The sequence below is a fragment of the Heteronotia binoei genome, chromosome 9, assembly GCF_032191835.1.
Source record: "Heteronotia binoei isolate CCM8104 ecotype False Entrance Well chromosome 9, APGP_CSIRO_Hbin_v1, whole genome shotgun sequence".
Classification (NCBI taxonomy): domain Eukaryota; kingdom Metazoa; phylum Chordata; class Lepidosauria; order Squamata; family Gekkonidae; genus Heteronotia; species Heteronotia binoei.
In genome coordinates, this window is record NC_083231.1 from 46,477,358 (window position 1) to 46,496,934 (window position 19,577).

At 43.2% G+C, this 19,577-nt stretch overlaps 1 protein-coding gene across 1 annotated transcript in view; it reads right to left on the reverse strand.

Moving 5' to 3' along the window:
• Window positions 1–19,577, reverse strand: part of PALLD (palladin, cytoskeletal associated protein) — a 301,808-nt gene that overhangs the window by 123,101 nt on the left and 159,130 nt on the right. The window contains exons 9-10 of the mRNA XM_060246546.1: window positions 19,236–19,355; window positions 16,917–17,262 (exon numbers count right to left, since the gene is read on the reverse strand). Coding sequence (XP_060102529.1) covers window positions 16,917–17,262; window positions 19,236–19,355 — 466 coding nt within the window. The remainder of the gene's footprint in view (window positions 1–16,916; window positions 17,263–19,235; window positions 19,356–19,577) is intronic.

Below are 19,577 nucleotides of genomic sequence, written 5' to 3' on the forward strand. Positions count from 1 at the left end.
GAATGCACCTTCCTGACCCATTCTTGCTATGTCAAAGAATGGGGCACACTTGAAAGGGATTTGGTGTGCCTGCTTGGTGTGGCCTGACTGCAGTGAGGGATGGAATTGGCCCTCCCATCCAGACTGACCAGACACCTCCTGCTTGGGGTTGGCCAGACAGGTACTCCTGCCCTCTTTGGGGGTGGGCTGGGTGATGTCCTTTTACAGAGCCATTTCTCTCTCCCCACCCCCCAATCCTGCCTAAAAGATGCCCAGATTGGATTGGAAATTATCTCTAGGTCATAGTAATTCAACTACAGGGCAATAGAACCAAGACTCACAGGGATAGAACCAAGATAATAGAAATCCAGACACAGTACTGGCCATTTTAAGGCAGCAGCCTTTAGGAAGCAGCCATAAATGGTGAGGTCTGCCTAGCACAGAATTGTATGTATATCTTCCTATGCCACCCAACAAACTCAAGACAACATCTCATACATACAGTCTTGTAATGTACTGGTCTCGTAGACTCTTAGAACACAACATACTTTATTGGCGAGTACATCACAAGAAGAAGATGGAGGGGCTGGGTCCCCTCTTATATACATTACCCGGAACAACCCTCTTTCTGGTGAGGTCCAATCCTGACCAGTTAAACTTCCCGCCACTGATCATCATAGGCGGCTGCGTTCGTCCCTTCCAGTTGCTGCCCGCAGGTGCACTATGCTATAATTTCTAGGGGACAGAACGCAAGACACTCTCCCCCCCACCCAGTTCAAGATACATAGTCTTTCAAATAAGCGGGTGGCCGCTGCTCCCTATGTGATTGTCAAGGTTCTGTCTGGGGAGCAGGAGCTGCGGCCATGGGGTCTGTTGCTGCTGGTTCCTCATGGATGGGCAGAGCCTGCGGAGGTATCTTCCCCACTGAAGAGGGCTCTTTTGTATACGAGGCCGGCAAGGCCAGTGCCGGCAGGGTTGCTTCTTGTGGCAATATCACGCTCTCTCTATTCCCCCCTCCCCCTGGTCCTGCCGGTTCTTCTGGCAAGGTGTGGTGGCACAATTGGTCTATGTGTCTGCGAAGAAGCTACCCCCCCTCTGCTGAGACCTTGTATAAGCGGGACCCGGTGACCTGTACCACCTGAGCTGGTATCCATTTTGGCCCACTTGCAAAGTTCTTCACATAGACTGGATCCCCTGGAAAGAACCACCTCGCGGTCTCCCTGGTCTCGGGAGAGCAGCGGAGGTCTGGGGCCCAGTCAGGGTGCAACCTGTCTAGCCTGGTGGTTAACCTCCTGCCCATGAGCAGCTCGGTGGGGCTTATGCTGATGGCCGGGTTGGGGATGACCCTGTTCCCCAATAGGAAGGCGGAGAGGTGGTGATCCCAATCCCCTTGAACTATGTGACCCAGGGCCTCCTTGGTGGTGGGACCATGCACTCCGCTTGGCCATTGGTGGCCGGGTGAAAGGGAGCAGACCATATGTGGTGGATGAGGTACCTATTCAGGAATTCCTGGAACTCCTGGGAAGTAAAAGCAGTACCGTTGTCCATCACTATGGTTTCAGGGATCCCATGGGTCCAAAAGACCTTCCGTAGGGCTCTGACCGTGGCTGTGGTGGAGGTTAAAGCTACGGGAATCACCTCTAGCCACTTCGTGTAGCCGTCAACCAGGATAAAGAATATTTGGCCCTGGTATGGTTCCACAAAGTCTAGGTGTAGCCAGGACCAAGGCACGCGATTGGACTCCCAGCGGTGGATGGGGGCGCTGGGCGGATCTGGCCGGGACTCTTGCAGGGCTGGCACCTTTTAACCCACCCCTCTATCTCTTCATCCATCCCTGGCCACCATACATAACTAAGTGCCTAAGCCTTCATACGCACTATCCCAGGGTGCATCTCGTGCAAGGCTTCGAGCACCTGCTTCCAAAGTGGAGGGGGGAACCACCACTCTGCTGACCCATAGAGTGCACCCTTTGTGTAATGAAAGTTCCTCCCAGTGGGATGCAAAAGTGTCCAATTTGGCCTTGGGCCAACCCCTCCCCACCCAGTCCAAAATGTGTGCAAGAATGCGATCTCTACCTGTGAACCTGGCTACCTCTGCGGCATGGAAGGGTCTCTCTGGTAGAGACTTCAGAAGCATCACATGGTGGGCTGGAGCTGGATCCATTTCCGGCAGCAGAAGGTGGCTGAGGGTGTCTGCGGGTCCCATTGCTTTGCTGGGGTGGTACATGAGCTCATACGTGTATGAAATAAGGAATTGGTTCCACCGCAGGACCCGCTGCGACAGGATTTGCGGTATCTTATGGTCCGGGGCAAGGAGGCCGAGCAACGGCTTGTGATCCGTGGCAATCGTAAAGCGCCTCCCATACAGATAGTTGTTGAATTTGTATATGCCCACCATGATTGCCAAAGCCTCTTTGTCTATTTGGGTGTAGTTCCGCTCTGCCGGGGTCAATGTCCAAGAGTAATATGACACGGGGACTTCTCTCCTGTCCAAGAGTTGGTGACCCAGGACGGTGCCCACACCGTAAGGGGAAGCGTCGAAGGCCAGAATCACTGGCGGGGACTTGTCAAAATGGTGGAGCGCCTCATTTGAAACTAAAATGTCCTTGACCGCCTTGAAGGCAGTGGCCTGCTTTTCCCCCCAGACCCATGGAGACCCTTCATCGAAGAGTGTATGGAGGGGTTCAGCAAGGGCAGCTTTACACAGCAAGAAGGAATGATAAAAGTTCAGGAGCCCCCCAAAAAATTGAAGCTCCGCCTTGCACATGGGCGGCAGAGCTTGGACTATCACCCTTCTCTTGTCGGCCATTGGGTGAATCCCCGCGACAACCACCACAAATCCCAGGAATTCCACCCTTGGCATGCCAAGCGAGCACTTCTCCTGCTTCAACTTGGGACCCACCTTCTGGAAACGGCAGAGCACCTCTCGAAGGTGGCGGATGAACTCATTGGCGTTGGGTGCCGCTATCAGAACGTCATCGAAAAAGGATAGTACTCCGAAAATCCCTTTGAGGAGGGAGTCCATTAGACTTTGAAAAATACCCAGAGCCACGCTTAGCCCAAATTGCAGCCTCCGTACCTTGAAGGTATCCCTGTACGTAGCTATGGTCTAGGCCTCAGCTGTTTGTGCATCCAACGGGAGCTGTTGGTATGCTTGGGCCAGCTCCAGCTTCCTGAAAATCTTAGAGCCGGCCAGGGAAGCAAGGACATTGGCTGACCACCAGGACGGGGTATGGGTGGTCCTGGAGTGCTTTGTTAATTGTGCATTTGTAGTCAGTGCAAATGCCCATGTCCCCGTTCGGTTTAATGGGGGTGACTATGGGGGTTTCCCAGGCCACGTGGGAGATGGGCTCTAGCACTCCTTGGGCCATGAGGCAGTCCAGTATGGCCTCTATTTTAGCCTTGAGCGTGAACGGAACCCACCAAGCCTTCAGCCTTATGGGCCTTACCGTGGGGTCAAGCTGCAGCACTATTGGTGGTCCCTTGTAATCTCCCAGAGCTCCGTCAAAAACTTCTGGAAATTCCTGGCACACCTGGTCAAAATTGTGGGTTTGTATCTGGTCCACCCCTAAGCCCTAATTTCAAAGGATTCAACTTTTTTCCTAACAGCTTTCCTCATTGTCCAGTTTTTACACGCATGGGGAATACTATATGGGGAATACTATAGTATGAATGATCTTGTTCACCAGCAACACATCCTTAAACGTAAGGATGTTTTCTAGTTCCCTCATGGCTGCCCTTCCCAGTCTCCATCTCTTTCTGATTTAGTTTAGTTTAGTTATGATTTGTATCCCGCCCTTCCCACCAGGTGGCTTTCTTGATAGCTGAGCCGAGGATTAGAAAATCTTTAACAATTTCAAGTTCTTCATCATCAACCTTAAAATTTTATGTATCTATAATGTCAGTACAAAGACCCTTGGCTTTGTTTGATGCCCCCTTCCATTGTTTTTATGACCTCTCAGACTCATAAATATCGAAAATGTTTTCTTTACAATGACTTCCCCCTACCCTAACCTAGTTTCTATTGCCTTCCATCTCTTTGAGGCATATCCTGTCTTCCCTTCTTGGGTTTCACTCCCCAAAGTTCTTTTGAAGTTCAATGGAAGAAAACTGGAAAGAAACTCTTAGAGTAAAAGTCAAAACGTCCGACTTGCCTCAACCAGGGCCAAGGCTTTTTCAGCCCTGGCCCCAGCCTGGTGGAATCAGCTCCCTGTGGAGATCGGGGTCCTACCGGGTTCACTTCCGTTTCGTAGGGCCTGCAAGACAGAGCTGTTTTGCCAGGCCTTCGGTTGAGGCAGGCGGATGTCCTTTTATTCTACTGCTTATACCATCTATTGCCCTCCCCCACAATGGGGTATAAAACTACAATGAGCCGGAATATTTGTTTTATCTAAAATATGTGCCTGCCCGCCTATGTATATTATTTGCAGCTTTGTTTTATTGGTATATTATTGAGCCATTGCTGTATTTTAATTGTTTTATTATGACTGTGATCCACCCTGAGCCCATATGGAAAAGGGCGGAATATAAATCAACCAAATAAAATAAATAAAAATAAAATATATAAATCCCAATCAGGAGCAGGCTGGGAAAGTCACTCATCCCTAATTGAGAGATAAGGTAGCATCTGAGCATTTCTTCTCAGAGAAATGTGAGTTCGCCTTTCCATAATATGTGTAACAGTTCTAAAATTCCATTAACTTTCAGTAGGGCTAAGTGTTTAATTTTATGTTTAAAGCCATCAATATCAATTGCCTCTTTTCTGTGTCACTGAAAAGTGCTGCAAGCTCTCAGAGATCTTGTTTTATGGAACAAGTTTCCCCAGCTTTCTTTTTTTCTCCCTTTCAGGCATAGCAATTTTCACCCTATTAGCTGATTTTCAAGAAAAGTGGGATGCTTGTGAAACTTCTACATAGACATACAAGTGCACTAAAATCCAGCCAAGCTGTCAGGCAGATCATGGTTATCTATTGGGAAATGGAAGCATGTTAAGAAAAAGAGAAGGTATTTGCAATTCCACCAACTTTTGACATGCTCAAGAGTCTTGAATTGTGCTTTCTAAATCAGATGAGCAAGACCTGAATAGATTAATAGGAAGCTTTCTGCTGACATGAAGCTGGCTGAACATTCAAGAACGAGCAACAAAGAAGAACTTGTTGGACAAGTCTTGTAGTGATAATTGGAAGTTCTAAGAAAAAGGAAAAGAATGGTTGGAAAATTCAAGACTCTGGCTGGAATCAATTATTTTGTATATGTAATAAACAGTACACAGGCAGGCAGTAAACAGAAACCGGAATCAGAGGATGTACCAAACTTGTACTGTTTAGTACAAGGAATCAAAAAGGAGCTCTTCTTTGGCCTATATATTAGAGATACTATCAGAGGAATCAAGGGATGAAGAATGGAATCCAAAGCTATTCCTTTGAAAAAGCCTCAATGTAACAGCAAAAAAGGAAGAGCTTGTGCAAGATTATCAGATGACATATTTTTTCTTGACCTTTTATAGGTCATCAAGGACTTTATAATCCTTAGCTCATTCATCCTCAGTTCCATAAATAAGACAGAGTACTTGCAGCTGTCACATGGACATCCAGGCAGTCTGTGACTGATTGAACAGAGATCTTTAACTGTAGTCCCACATAGATAGATCCAAATAGGCAGCCGTGTTGGTCTGAAGTAGCAGAACAAAACAGGAGTCAATTGCATTTTTAAGACTAACTTAGTTTTATTCAGAACGTAAGCTTTTGTGTGCATCCAAAGCATTCAATGGGTGACCTCAAAGTAGCTGTTTTACTGCAAAAGAATTTCAAGAACAGAATGGAGAGAGAAATTGCTGAATTACAAATTATTATTGGAACAAACACCTCCCCAGGACTAAACAGGGATATTGGTTTTATATCTCATTGCAGATGCTAAACCCACTTTCAGAACTTCAAGAACAGAATGGAGAAGGGAATTGCTGAATTACAAACTATTATGAAACTTGGAACAAACACCTCCCCAGGACTGAACAGAGATGTTGTTGTTTTTTTTATCTCATTACATATGCTAAACCCACTTTCACCAAGTAGGGTGATATATCCACAGTATTCCAATGTATTTCTCTTTTAGGATAGCGTATCAGAATAATGCTTTTGCATTGACATACTCAAATTAGGGATATTGGCTGTTTATCTCATTACACATATTAAACCCATCTTCTACTATATTTTAATGTATTTTTTTCCTAATGGCAAACTAGAATTATGTATATATTTATGTTACATTTTAAAAGGTAAATTAGTTGGACAGGAAAAACAACTGGGAAAGAAATGGCTTCTTTTTGACCCAGGTTTATTAGCAATAGAATAATTAACAGGCATTCTCACATTCTGACATGTTACTGTTTTATGGTTTCTCACGCTAATTCAACCCAGATCAAAAGTTTTCTGAATTTGTTAATTTTACTATTCTGCTATTGGTTTTTAACTTTGTACCACTTGGCATTCCAAACCCCACCAGCTATATGTGGTTCTGCTTACTGTACCTCATTCCTCATCTGAAGTAGTGTGCATGCACACGAAAGCTTATGTTCTGAATAAAACTAAGTTGGTCTTAAAGGTGCAATTGACTCCTATTTTGTAGTCCCATATGTAGTCATACCCAGCACTCTGTTAGCTGCGTGGCACGAGACTGAACCGATGGGAACATCACTAACAGATTACATCAAAGGCATCAAATATTTGATTAGAAGGATGAACCTGAAAGTCCAAGAGCACTTCTATTACAAGCCCTGTGCCTCTGTGATCGTAATATTTTATACTTATCAGTTTCAAGAATATCATTAGAATAACAGTGAAACCCTAAACAAGTTTATAAGAGCTTAGGACCACAGACTTGGACTCACTAGAATGATATTCTGCTGAACTTTAATTGTTCTCCAACAGCAAAAATGCACCACCAAGTCATAAGGGCCATGAATCAGCTACCCCTATGGTCTCTGGGCATTAATACAATTCCTCTTCCCTCCCAGTCTAATTCTAAGTCAGCCTCATGGCTTGCCAGGATTTGTATAGATGCATTTTGAGGTATCACATTAAAGCAAATGAAGGTTTTGTTCTCAGAAATAAATAGCTGAGTTTGGCTCTGATGGCTGTCCTTATGTAAAATGGCCTCTTGACTTAAGTAAGAACATGTGCATCCTCTTTTTTAAAGCAGAGACATTGTAATGATTATTGATCTAAGGTTGAAGGGAAGCTACAAAATGGGGAAGTAATTTACCTGTCTCTCCAAGGAGCTCTGAAAATCATAGCAACTATAAAAATGACATCTGCATTTGAATTAGGAATTATGAATCCAGGAAAGTATATGTGCACATTCTCTGCCCAAAAAAGAAAAGCGACAAACAGTAATAGAAAATAAGTAAAAAACCAAAGAAAATCCCTTATCCTTCAGTAATAATGTAAAAATATATATAAATGGATGGCTTTGATTTCTTTTTTGATGTTTGAAGTTCAGAGGATATTGCTAGTTTGTTGCTTCTGTATGGTATGTGCCTATACCTTTCCACTACAATCTTCTGCAGTTAAAAGTAGTATGTAACAATCCTATGCACATTTACTCATACATAAATCCTATTCTGTTCAATGGAACAGTGCCAATTAAGTTTGCATAGGAATGTAACTCTAAGGAACAAAATGAGGCATTTCTACCCAGAGGTTTTCCTCCATTTCAGCTATCAAACTGCAGAAATAATTTTTTGGAGCATCCACATGACTTCATGTCCAACTGTGTTCCCATCATCCTTTCTACATCCTTGGTAAAGCTTGTTCCCAAACCTGCTTTTCTTTTTTGAAAAGAGTGCCATCTGTGTTATCAGATGAACTGGAAAGGAAGGTGCACATTATTCAAAGTGCCACCACTTCCATTCTTCAGCCATCAGTGGCTACCATTTTGCTTGTGGCACCACTGGAGGGCTGTTTGCATCCTTTTTTAAAATTAGGAATTTTTTACATGGCCCATCTAGAGTCCTGCTATAGTGCAACAATCTTTCTAATTTCTCTGAATCCCCAACTTTCATTTTTCCAGCCTTTTAAGGTTCTAGCCTTTTAAGTTGTGAGCAACCTTGTATCTGTGCAACAAAAGGGCTAGAAACTGCCTGGAGCTACACCATGTGCTGCATGAAGAACCATTCCCACAGGGAAGCTGTCTGTTTTTTGTTAAATGAGCTGAATCATGCCATACAATGATCTGAATTATGCCATACAATTCCAATTTGTATTATTTCTAGAATTGTTCTGTTCTTCCTCATGCAATTTGAAGAAATGCATATTATTTTCTTTTATGCTTGTTGCTGCAGTTCTTCCCTTCCTTTAGTAGCAGTTTACTGGTTCCTGACTTTTGATGGTCACAAATCTAACATTAAACTCAGCAGAACTTGTTCTGATGCATGGTTCTTTAAGTTTGATATTCGTCATCAATACCCTTCAACAGCTGTTCCCTTTACTACTAAAATGTTCTTCTCATTTCCAAAGAGTACTGCTTTTTACCTACATAGCACATTTGGCTAGCAATCCTCAATTTCTATTTAAATAATTATTTCCTTTTCTATCGCATTTCCAACTTAAAAGCTTCACGTTTCAAAGAAGGCTAAAATTACAGCAGGTAACACGGCAACTTGGCTAGGTTTACCTTTTTTTTTTACACTTGTGATTATTTGGCCACTTTTTGATCCTGCATAAAATAGTAGCACTATGAAATAAAAACATCCATAAAGGGAAAGAGACATCTGTCAGGTAACTGCTTGGGCCATCACAGTGCATAACTATAGGGAGGAATCACATCTGCTAAATTTCATGCTTCTCCATTTGTAAAAAGCACTGAAAAGCATTGTAGATCCATCATTGTTCATTGTCCACAAGCACATTTTTATGACTCACCATGAACTGTTACAATATACAAGTTACAATAACACCTCAGGAACAATAGCATCTGGAAAGAGTTAAATAATCTTAACAAAAAAAATCACTGCTTCAAGATGTGTACATATCTTGTTATGGACACTTGCTAGATAATGCCTATGCAATGGCTAAATATAAAAAGGATTAGGAATCCAGAGATACTACTTTATTAATTTCAGATCATGGTTCTCAGCATTTCTGAACAGGGGGTGCACTTTTTGAGCAGAAAGATAGTTTAAACTCTATTAAACGAACATTCTTTTCGAACTTTCATTGTGATTAACCTAAATGGCTTTCCAACATAAATAGGACAAAAAGGGAGTAACACTTAAAAAAAAAAAAAAAGGAAGTGTCAGCTCTTCTACAGGAAGCTTTGGGTATGCATGAGGGTGTCAACATGTTAAGTGTGTGCTCACTTTGACTGAGAGTTTGGTTGTACTGAAGCCAAATGACATTACTAAATCCTACCAAAGATAACCTTCATTCTTATAAATGTCACTCTTCTCAGCAGTTTGTGAATAGAGACCCTGATTGGAGGAAGGTGCTCTCATTAACAGGAATCATTTGTAGGATCTAACCCAGAAGTATCAAACTCATTTGTTACGAGGGCCAGATGTGACATAAATGAGACCTTGCCGGGATGGGCCATGTATGTCATAAAATGTAATGCCAGGTAGCAGAGAGATAAACTTTATAAAGGACACAGACAAACACAAAGATTTTTTTTTTTAAAAAAACTTAAAATAAAACATGCTTAAAATATTTAGCAGTTTTGCAGTATTTTGTTTATTTAACAGTTTCTGATGGTACTCTTGATCTGAATTATTGCACCAAAATCTGGAGATAGTGTCTGTGCTGTACCAATCTTGAATATTCTGTCCAGGTGTCATTCAGGTATGTGTCTGTAAGTTGCATACCCACTTTTTATTTATTGACATCCATTACAGAAATCTCATGGTCAATGCTTTGAGCCTAAGACCCAGGGAAAAAACATGAAATGGCTGGGCATTTCGAGTTTTTGGTCATAAGTTGCTTCATGTGCTGGTCAGCCAATGGAGAAAATAGAGGCTTTGTTCTGTAGCTCATGTGCAATTCAGCAAACCTGGCAAACCAAGCTATGATGCAGAAGGAAGCAAGAGAGGGAGAAGGAAGTACTGGGTCCCATGCTCTTTAACTTGCTCATAAATGATTTGGAGTTGGGAGTGAGCAGTGAAGTGGCCAAGTTTGCGGATGACACTAAATTGTTCAGGGTGGTGAGAACCAGAGAGGATTGTGAGGAACTCCAAAGAGATCTGTTGAGGCTGGGTGAGTGGGCGTCAACATGGCAGATGCGGTTCAATGTGGCCAAGTGCAAAGTAATGCACATTGGGGCCAAGAATCCCAGGTACAAATACAAGTTGATGGGGTGTGAACTGGCGGAGACTGACCAAGAGAGAGATCTTGGGGTCGTGGTAGATAACTCACTGAAAATGTCAAGACAGTGTGCGTCTGCAATAAAAAAGGCCAACGCCATGCTGGGAATTATTAGGAAGGGAATGGAAAACAAATCAGCCAGTATCATAATGCCCCTGTATAAATCGATGGTGCGGTCTCATTTGGAGTACTGTGTGCAGTTCTGGTCGCCGCACCTCAAAAAGGATATTATAGCATTGGAGAAAGTCCAGAGAAGGGCAACTAGAATGATTAAAGGGCTGGAGCACTTTCCCTATGAAGAAAGGTTGAAACGCTTGGGACTCTTTAGCTTGGAGAAACGTCGACTGCGGGGTGACATGATAGAGGTTTACAAGATAATGCATGGGATGGAGAAAGTAGAGAAAGAAGTACTTTTCTCCCTTTCTCACAATACAAGAACTCGTGGGCATTCGATGAAATTGCTGAGCAGAAAGGTTAAAACGGATAAAAGGAAGTACTTCTTTACCCAAAGGGTGATTAACATGTGGAATTCACTGCCACAGGAGGTGGTGGCGGCCACAAGTATAGCCACCTTCAAGAAGGGTTTAGATAAATATATGGAGCACAGGTCCATCAGTGGCTATTAGCCACAGTGTATGTGTGTATATAAAATTTTTTGCCACTGTGTGACACAGAGTGTTGGACTTGATGGGCCGTTGGCCTGATCCAACATGGCTTCTCTTATGTTCTTATGTTCTTATGAAGCAGATGACAATGAGTTCCTTGCGGGCCTGATAGGAGCCTTCTGGGAGCCTGATCCAGCCCTTGGGTCACATGTTTGACATCCCTTATCTAACCCATTGTACCTTATATGAATGATCCTTAGAAAGTTACTGTGCAAGAAATTAGAGATTCCTGGTGACATGCCCAGAAGTTCGGAACCATCCTTTTTTACCCAAATAGATTCCCCCCCTGCTCCATCTTAAATCACATAAGCTGTCTTATACTGAATCAGAGCCTTGGTCCATCAAAATCTAGTACTGTCTACTCAGACTGGCAGTGGCTTTCTAGGATTTCAGGGGGAAAGTATTTTGTTTACTGCTACTTTTTTTTAACTGATGATACTGGGGATTGAACCTAGGACCTTCTGTATGCCAAACAGATGCTCTGCCACTGAGCCATAAGTGCACATTTTGCAATATCCTATTGCCCTGCAGATACCAGCATGTTCTGATCTAATAACAAATTCACATTCATCTTACAATGCTTGCTTGGAAGTAAGTCCCACCAATTCCAGTGGGACCTACTTGCTAGAAAGTGTGGTTAGCATTATAGTCTCCAAGAATAATATGGAAAGACTGAGCTCTGCTAAAATTAAGAGGTGTTGAGTTGTGGGATACACCATAGTTAGATCATTTGACTTTTTAAAGACATATAGAAATATGTCATATAGGAATTTTAATGCTAAGTTACATACTTATGACAAATTAGATGCTTAGACAAAGACTTGCCTTTTGTGTCAGAAAGACTTCTTAAACAGGATAGTTTCATAATGTTAAGACTATAGCAGCCTTAAACAATGACCTTCATGTATGAAGGGCCACACAGGTTACCTATCCCTCATGTCATCTAAAATGCAGTGGTTTTCACTAGGGTTGCCAAGTCTAACTCAGAAAATATCTGGGGACTTTGGGGGTGGAGCCAGGAGACTTTGAGGGTGGAGTCAGAAGACTTTAGGGTGGAGTCAGGACTTTCCCATTTTCAAAATAAATATTTTCAAACAAGAGTTTTTCCATTCCTTGTATGCAGTCTTCACGTCCTCCTCTTTTTTGCTTTCCCCACTAACTTGAAAGTGTCATTTGTTGTATCCCACAGCCACAAGCCCCTTGTCAGGCTCTGGTAGCATTTCCAAACATGGCTTTATTATGGGACACACACACTGCAGCCAAAATAAACAATGAATCTGCAACACAGTTTTGCAAGTGCCCAGCGTGCTCAGCTCAGCACCTTAAGCAAGGGCAAAAAGGCACTTTCTACCCAAGTTATATTTAAAGCAAAAAAAGGCTTTTTTTCTTCTCCATACAGTGTTCTGCCCCCCTCAAAACCCCCCACACATTTACACATTAAACAGAGACACTTTGGAGAAACCATGGAGAGACTTGCTCCATGCCTGTTTCCCTCTCCTGTCCCTTTTTTTTTGCAGAGATTTTAAGGGGGTTGCCTGGGCTGGGTGAGAAAGAGACTTCTTAGTAAGCACGTTGGAAAAACTACAGAGGGGCTGTTTTCTCTTTCTCTGGATCACAGCAGCCTCACATCAGAAGAACAACATTGCTCCGTGCCTGCTTCCCACCCCCCTCTTTCCTCTCCCAGAGATTTTTAAGGAGCCTGCCTGACTCAGAGGGAAAGAGACTTCTTAGTAAGCAGAGGCACATTGGAAAACCTACAAGGGATTGTTCTCTCCCTCTCTTTGGATCAGTGCAGCTTCACATGTCACCTAGAAGAGCAACACTGCTTCCCCCGCCCCTTTCCTGTTGCAGATTTTAAGGAGCCTGCATGGCTGGGTAGGAAAGAGACTTCTCTCCCTCTCTCTCTTAGTAATTTCCAACTTACAGCAGTGGCAAGAAGAGATAGCAGCTGCACCCCGGGCTTGTCCTGGCAGGATTGGGGGCTGCTGGGAGTTGGGGAGGTGGGGCTTAGCTGTCCATGAACAGAGACTCCTGGCTGCTTTAGCCTACCCACCCACCCTCCTCTTTGCTTTAAAAATTTTTTTTACTAGCTCTTCGCATCCTGGGATGCATGGGTGGAGGAGACAGCTTTGGGAGCCGCAGAGGAGACTTTAAAGAGCTACAGACATGTGGCTCCTGAGTGGCAGTTTGGCAACCTCTGCTCTAGTTCTAAAGTGGAAAGGCAGGTGCTGGCTGTGGAGGCGGGGCTTCCCCCTGCCGGCCAGCTGACTGGGGGCGGGAAGGAGCCTTCAAAAGCAGGGAATCCCCTGCTGGGGCCTGGGGATTGGCAAGCCTAGTTTTCACCCATTCAGCTGCTAGTTATCGAGGTTAAGTAAAGTGGTGTTGAGTAATCAGGTACATGGGTGAAGCAGGCCTAAAGGTGACACAATGAAATTGAGGCAGAGTTATAACTAGATACATCTGGTGTTTTCAAAATGTTAATAGAAACCCTCTGTAGGGTTGCCAACTTTGGGCGTGGGTGTGGGGAAGATGGGGTTTGGGGATGAGATGAGCCTCAGCAGAGTATAATATCATAGAGCCCTTCATTCAACGCAGCCATTTTCTCCAGAGGAACTGATCTCTGTTGTCTGGAGATCAGCTGTAAAACTTGGATATCTTCAGGCCCCATCTGGATATTCACAAGCAACCCTAATCACATGGGAAGGAAATGATGAAGACTTTGTGGTTTCAGTCATTGAAACCATCTCCCACTAAGCTGTAAGTCTTCAAAATAAATTAGATGGGATTCTAGGGCTGCCAAGCTCCTGCTGGGGGCAGAGGATCCCCCGGTTTGATGGGCCCCAACCCACTAACAGGAAGGTGGCCACCGGGAGGGATCCCCATCCACCAAAGAGTCCTGCCACCATGCAGCATGCAAAGCATGATGATATCACCTGGAAGTGACATATTGCATCAGGCATGTCACATGGGGATGCTCTAGCAATTTTGGGGAAAGCTCTATGGTACTATAGAGTTTTCATCCAAATTGCTAGAGTGTTCCTGCGCAAAACCATAGTTTTCTGCGGTTTCCTAGAGTGTTCCTGTGCCTAGCATAATGTGTCACTTCTGGGTGACGTCATCAAGCCATGTGTGCTATGCACGCACGAAAAAAGTTCCCTGCTGGCAGCCAGTGGGGATTTGGCAACCCTATGGGATTCCATCTTTTTTTTCTGTTGTCTAAGGAGTAACAACAGCACAAGGAACTGGGATGAGGTTCAGTGAATAATGTAACCCAGTGGGGGGAAGGGAAGAATTCTTCCCACAAAGCCCCTATCTCAATTGGACCCTATTGGCCTGGAGAACCTAATTACAGATCTCCAAGAGTCTAATCTGCTTTACTGCAGAGAAGTGTCTTGTATCCAGGATAAAAAACCCCCTCAACTTACTTTAAAAAATGCCTATGTATGTTAGTCTCCTGTTTCTCTTTCTTACATTGACAGACCAATTGTGAATGGCAGACTGAGCAGCACCATGAACCACTGGTTTATTGGCAGACAATAAACAGATGACAGAAAGCTTAATCAAATTAAGCTGCTGCCAAAATTTCATGAGATTAACACCTCAAGACTAAACTTGAAAGTAAGACAGATGCAAATGTTGTCAGGCTTTGAGTCCTGAAGCAAATGAAGGATTTGCTTTATGATATGTAATCAGGTTTGTCTTAGTGGGTTTCATTTCAAATGATAAATTATTATTTTTTTTAAAAAAAAATCCTGAAGGAGATGCATTTTGTACACTCTGCAACAATTTCACAAGGAAATGGAAACTCCCAACCTCTTGGTCAGCAACAAGCTTTGTCACTGGCCCACCCACGACCTCCTACCAATGGCCCATCAACTGCCTCCACCCTTCCTCCAACGAGGTACTTTCAGTCACTGAGCCAACAGGAACATCACCTCTTCCTGTGCTTGCTTTCTCTCCCCTCAAATTTGCTTAGGTCACTGGATTTTGTATTAGTAATCCTGTAACTTGAGCATGTTTCAACTAGAACATGTCCTCTCTTGAACCTCAGTATCATTAAAAAAATCCTCAATAATTTGTAGCTGAGTCTGAACACAGTAATGCTTTCCACCATATACCTGAACCTGGTGCTCAAAATCCCACTCACAATGAGACCATGATGTCATTCCACAAGAACTAAACCTAAACCACACAAATAACCACAAAAATGGTTTTGTCTGATTTTCAGAGACATGAAGGGGGGTGGGTGGGAATGCTTTTTTAAATAAATATATACACACACACACACACACACACATTAATACTTTGACCTAAATGTGAACAAAGCAAGACTGTTTCAATTTCTGTTCAACCAAATAATATTTGTTCTCCCTCATTTTCTCCCTTTCACATACACATTTGGAAATTTTTATTGCTGCTTTTTTCAAAGTTAGAAACATGTAACTCTGCACATCCACTGAACAAAAAGTGAGACCTCCCCCCCTCAAAAAAAGGATTTACTGACTATTCCAGGTTGCAGTCCCATTAAACTGTAATGCAACACTGCCTAACGTAATTGTTATTCCAGTTATCATTTGTCAGAAAGCATCCACTTACTTATTACATAGTTATTCAAAACAGCAGCAGCCTAGCAGGATAATTAATTACACAAATTACCAAACATGAAACACAATATTCAGGAGAGTGTTTGAAGAGAAGAAGAAGAAGATATTGGATTTATATCCTGCCCTTCATTCCGAAGAGTCTCAGAGCGGCTCACAATCTCCTTTACCTTTCTCCCCCACAACAGACACCCTGTGAGGTGGGTGGGGCTGGAGAAGGCTCTCACAGCAGCTGCCCTTTCAAGGACAACCTCTGCCAGAGCTATGACTGTCCCAAGGCCATGCTAGCAGGTGCAAGTGGAGGAGTGGGGAATCAAACCCAGTTCTCCCAGATAAGAGTCCTCACACTTAACCACTACACCAAACTGGCTCTCCTTAGAGAGATCAGAACATTAAAATTAATAAGCACTAAAATTTGCTTAATACATGGATGTTGAACTAAATTTACATGCAGAACAAGAACAACAAAAAACCTTGTGTCTACCACCCACAGGTAGGAGTTGGACTAGATGACCCTGGAGGTCCCTTCCGACTCTATGATTCTATTCAAAATTGCATTTTGCTCATTTTTACTGAGCATATGTATAACAAACTGGAGGCACATGAGGCTCACAGGGGAACCCCATCTCCTCCACCCCAAGGCTGAGCCAAGAGTAGCAACAGCCCCCAGCACTCACCCTGGAGCCTAGCTGCAGTGGCGGTGGTGACTGGGAGCTGCATCTGGGCCTGGAACAGCTGCCAGCAGTTACTGCTGCATTCATGCCTAGAGTGGCTCCTAGAGTCTGCCACTGTGGTTGGGTCCAGCATGGTTCTGGCAGTATCTGCCCCAGAGGGTCACCCTGTGCCTGCTACTTCCAGCTCACTAGATTAAAGGTAAATGCATTTTCTGCATGTACACAGACAATGCTCTTTCATGGGGAGAGGGATTTCACACACACACCCCCCCAATATAGTTTGTATGATTTCAGATGTTTCTTTAAACCTTCCAAATTTGTAAGAAAATCCGTGTGGCCCTGATCTGCAGATTTAGGTATCCTCTGATGGGGGCCACACATTACTATTAGATATTCCTATGTTTCAACTGGCAGTAGCCTCTCCAATTATACATATAGATGCTCAGTGCTCATATACATAGACTCAAGCACAATGATGGGAATAAGCTATATTCTATAGCTGTGTGCACGCTTGTAAGAAAAACAGTATGTGCTAAACAGCGTTCAAGAGTATCCACATTCTTTCTGTTATTCACTGACCCTAGTCAGTGTATGCTATGCAGACTTTTAACCAATCAGCATTGCACAAAACAAGGTAAGTACTCACAGTTTTGGCTTGGCAAGCACAGGTGGTGGTGTTTTTGTGGGTGAAAGAAGGCCACCTGGATGAGGAGCAGGTATATCAGTTTTGGCATTGCCATTAAACACCCCATTAACTCCATGACTGGGATGGACACCATTGGCTTTCTTGTCAGCAGAGTTGAGCTGTAGTTGAAGGGCTGCTACGCTCGGTCTCAGTTCAGTGTTGTTCATCTGATGGCCCTCAGAGTGCTTCTTTGGAGGAAGCTCAACAGCACTAATCTCAAGACTTGGAGGTGGAGGTGGAAAATGGTGGAAGTCATCATTGTTCTGTTCCCTCACTGACAAGTCATGCATAGAGCTTTCAGAACCAGCTAAAGTGGAAAAAAGAAGATATTAATCCCATCTATAAGACTGTGCCTTAACTACTAACAGATAGTTTGAATTATTTTCAAATACAGTTAATGGAAGGTGACATCACTCTTTTATTTTGTCATATCTGACAATGCTGCCAAAAGGACTCTCAAATTCTCATGATCACTGGAGATGATGTAACCATCTTGATGAATGTTTAGTCACTGCTATTGTCCATGATGTAGGTAGAAACTGTGCCAGTTGAGAACAGTAATTGATTTATGCACATTCAGTACTGGCTGTGCAACTGAACCATATGCATCAAAATTTTGTTAGCACTCACCACAGACGTTCAACATCTTCATGCGTGAGAACTGCTAACTTATTCCAAATATATATTTCTGTTTCACATTTTATGGTAGCATGAGGATTTCATTTTCACTTGTCAGTGAAGTTTCTTCCCCCTCCTCTCATTTTGTCTCTGCTGCCACCTAGCCTTAGGATCTTGCTGTTAGAAGTTGCCTGCTTAACTGTCTCTCCAAGTGAAATTTAGGGGGAAAGCCCCCTTAAAACTAAGATTTTCCACGATTAAACAGTAATTATCAGTCAAGATGGTCTGTTGAGAGGCTAAATGTCCAAAAATATATACATTTTAGTAAGAAGGTGACTTAGTAAGTGGGCAGTTTCCTCATCAGCTGTAGCTGGTAAACTTTTTTGTTAGTTGAGATAGTCAATTAAATTTTGCTAAGCATTCCTAAAAGGTGCTCCACAATATTAAAAAAAAAACCTACCTGAAGGCTTAATAATTTAAGAAGGCAGAAAAAAAGGGTGAGTAGAAGGGTAAAGGATCTATAGCAGGGGTGGTCAAACTTCCGTAACATAAGAGCCACATAGAATAAATGTCAGATGCTTGAGAGCTGAAAGACATGAATGTCAGATGCTTGACAGCCACAAGACAGGAAGGCAGGCAGGCAAATAGAAGGAGGGAGGGAGAGATGGAAAGAAAGGAACTTTAATTTTAATGCATTCTCCAAGGTGACGGCTGGCTTGGCTTGAAGAAGTGATTTAAAGAGAGAAATGCCTTCTCCAAGCTGGTCGACTTCAGTGGGGACTTCAAGAACCACCCAATATGTGTGAAAGAGCCACATGTGGCTCCCAAGCCACAGTTTGGCCACCCTGACATATAGTAAATAGTTATTAGACACTACCCTGGTGCATACAGTTTTTTCTACCATAGCAGCACAGTAAGTTCTGTGCATCACATATATAATATATACTCCAGATGTGCCTTTGCCAACTATCCTTAAAGTTAGATTTTAAGATTCTCTTTCTATGGGTTTGTTAATGTATAACATAAAAGGAGTCTGGTCAACTTTAGAGAAGGGCGACTCAGGGACACCACATCTCTTTTGCACGCAGAAGGTCCTTGGTTCAATCATCAAAGAACTGATAATGGGTAATGTGAAAGATCTCTGTGTGAAACCCTGGAGAGCTGTTGCTGATCAGCGTAGACCGTGTCGATCTTAAGAGACCAATGGTCTGTCTTGGAAGCGTCAGGTATTCATTAGTGAGGCTTTGGGGCTGTGACAATCCCACAGCTGCGCAGCATTTTCTTATGTGAACTGCTTTTTAAAAATGGGTCATCATATTGAATAGAGATCAAGCAGCTGCTCAGGGCAACCATGTCTCAGTTGCAGATGCCTGATAATACCTGATCCTCAGCTAGCAGTTGCCTTTAGAGAGATAAAAACAACTTCCTTTCTACAGTTTAAGATAACGTAGAAGCCTCTTCTCCATGGCAGAAGTGAACATTCTTTCTACTCAGAGGCAGAGTGATCAGTCAACAATGGAGAATGTGGAAAGACTAAACAGGAGATTGAACCAGGAGGGGAAACAAGCCATCTCACTACATTTCTGCAGCTGTGTGCAAAAGCAGCCAGAAGACGTAACAAGTTGTATACACATTAAACATCATGTCAACACTGTTGAATACCTGATAGCACAGTCAGTTTTGCACTGCTCGTCACTGATCCATAATCATTTCTTGCTGTACATGTGAAGGTTCCTGCATCTTCAGGAAAAGTCTCTGCAATTACCAGAGTACATATCTCTTCTAAAAAGGAACGGAAAAGAAGCAGCAAACAGGTGAGCTGTGGAACTGAACACAACATTCAGTCTGCTATATAAAACAAAGTCATTTCAGAAGTTACATGATACAGGCAACATATGTCAAGCCCAGATAACAAACTTCTCCATGTGGGAAGGATGTGTAAATCCCCATGTTGGACATCAGACAATATATATGCACTGCACGTTGGAAGTGTGACTTGTATGC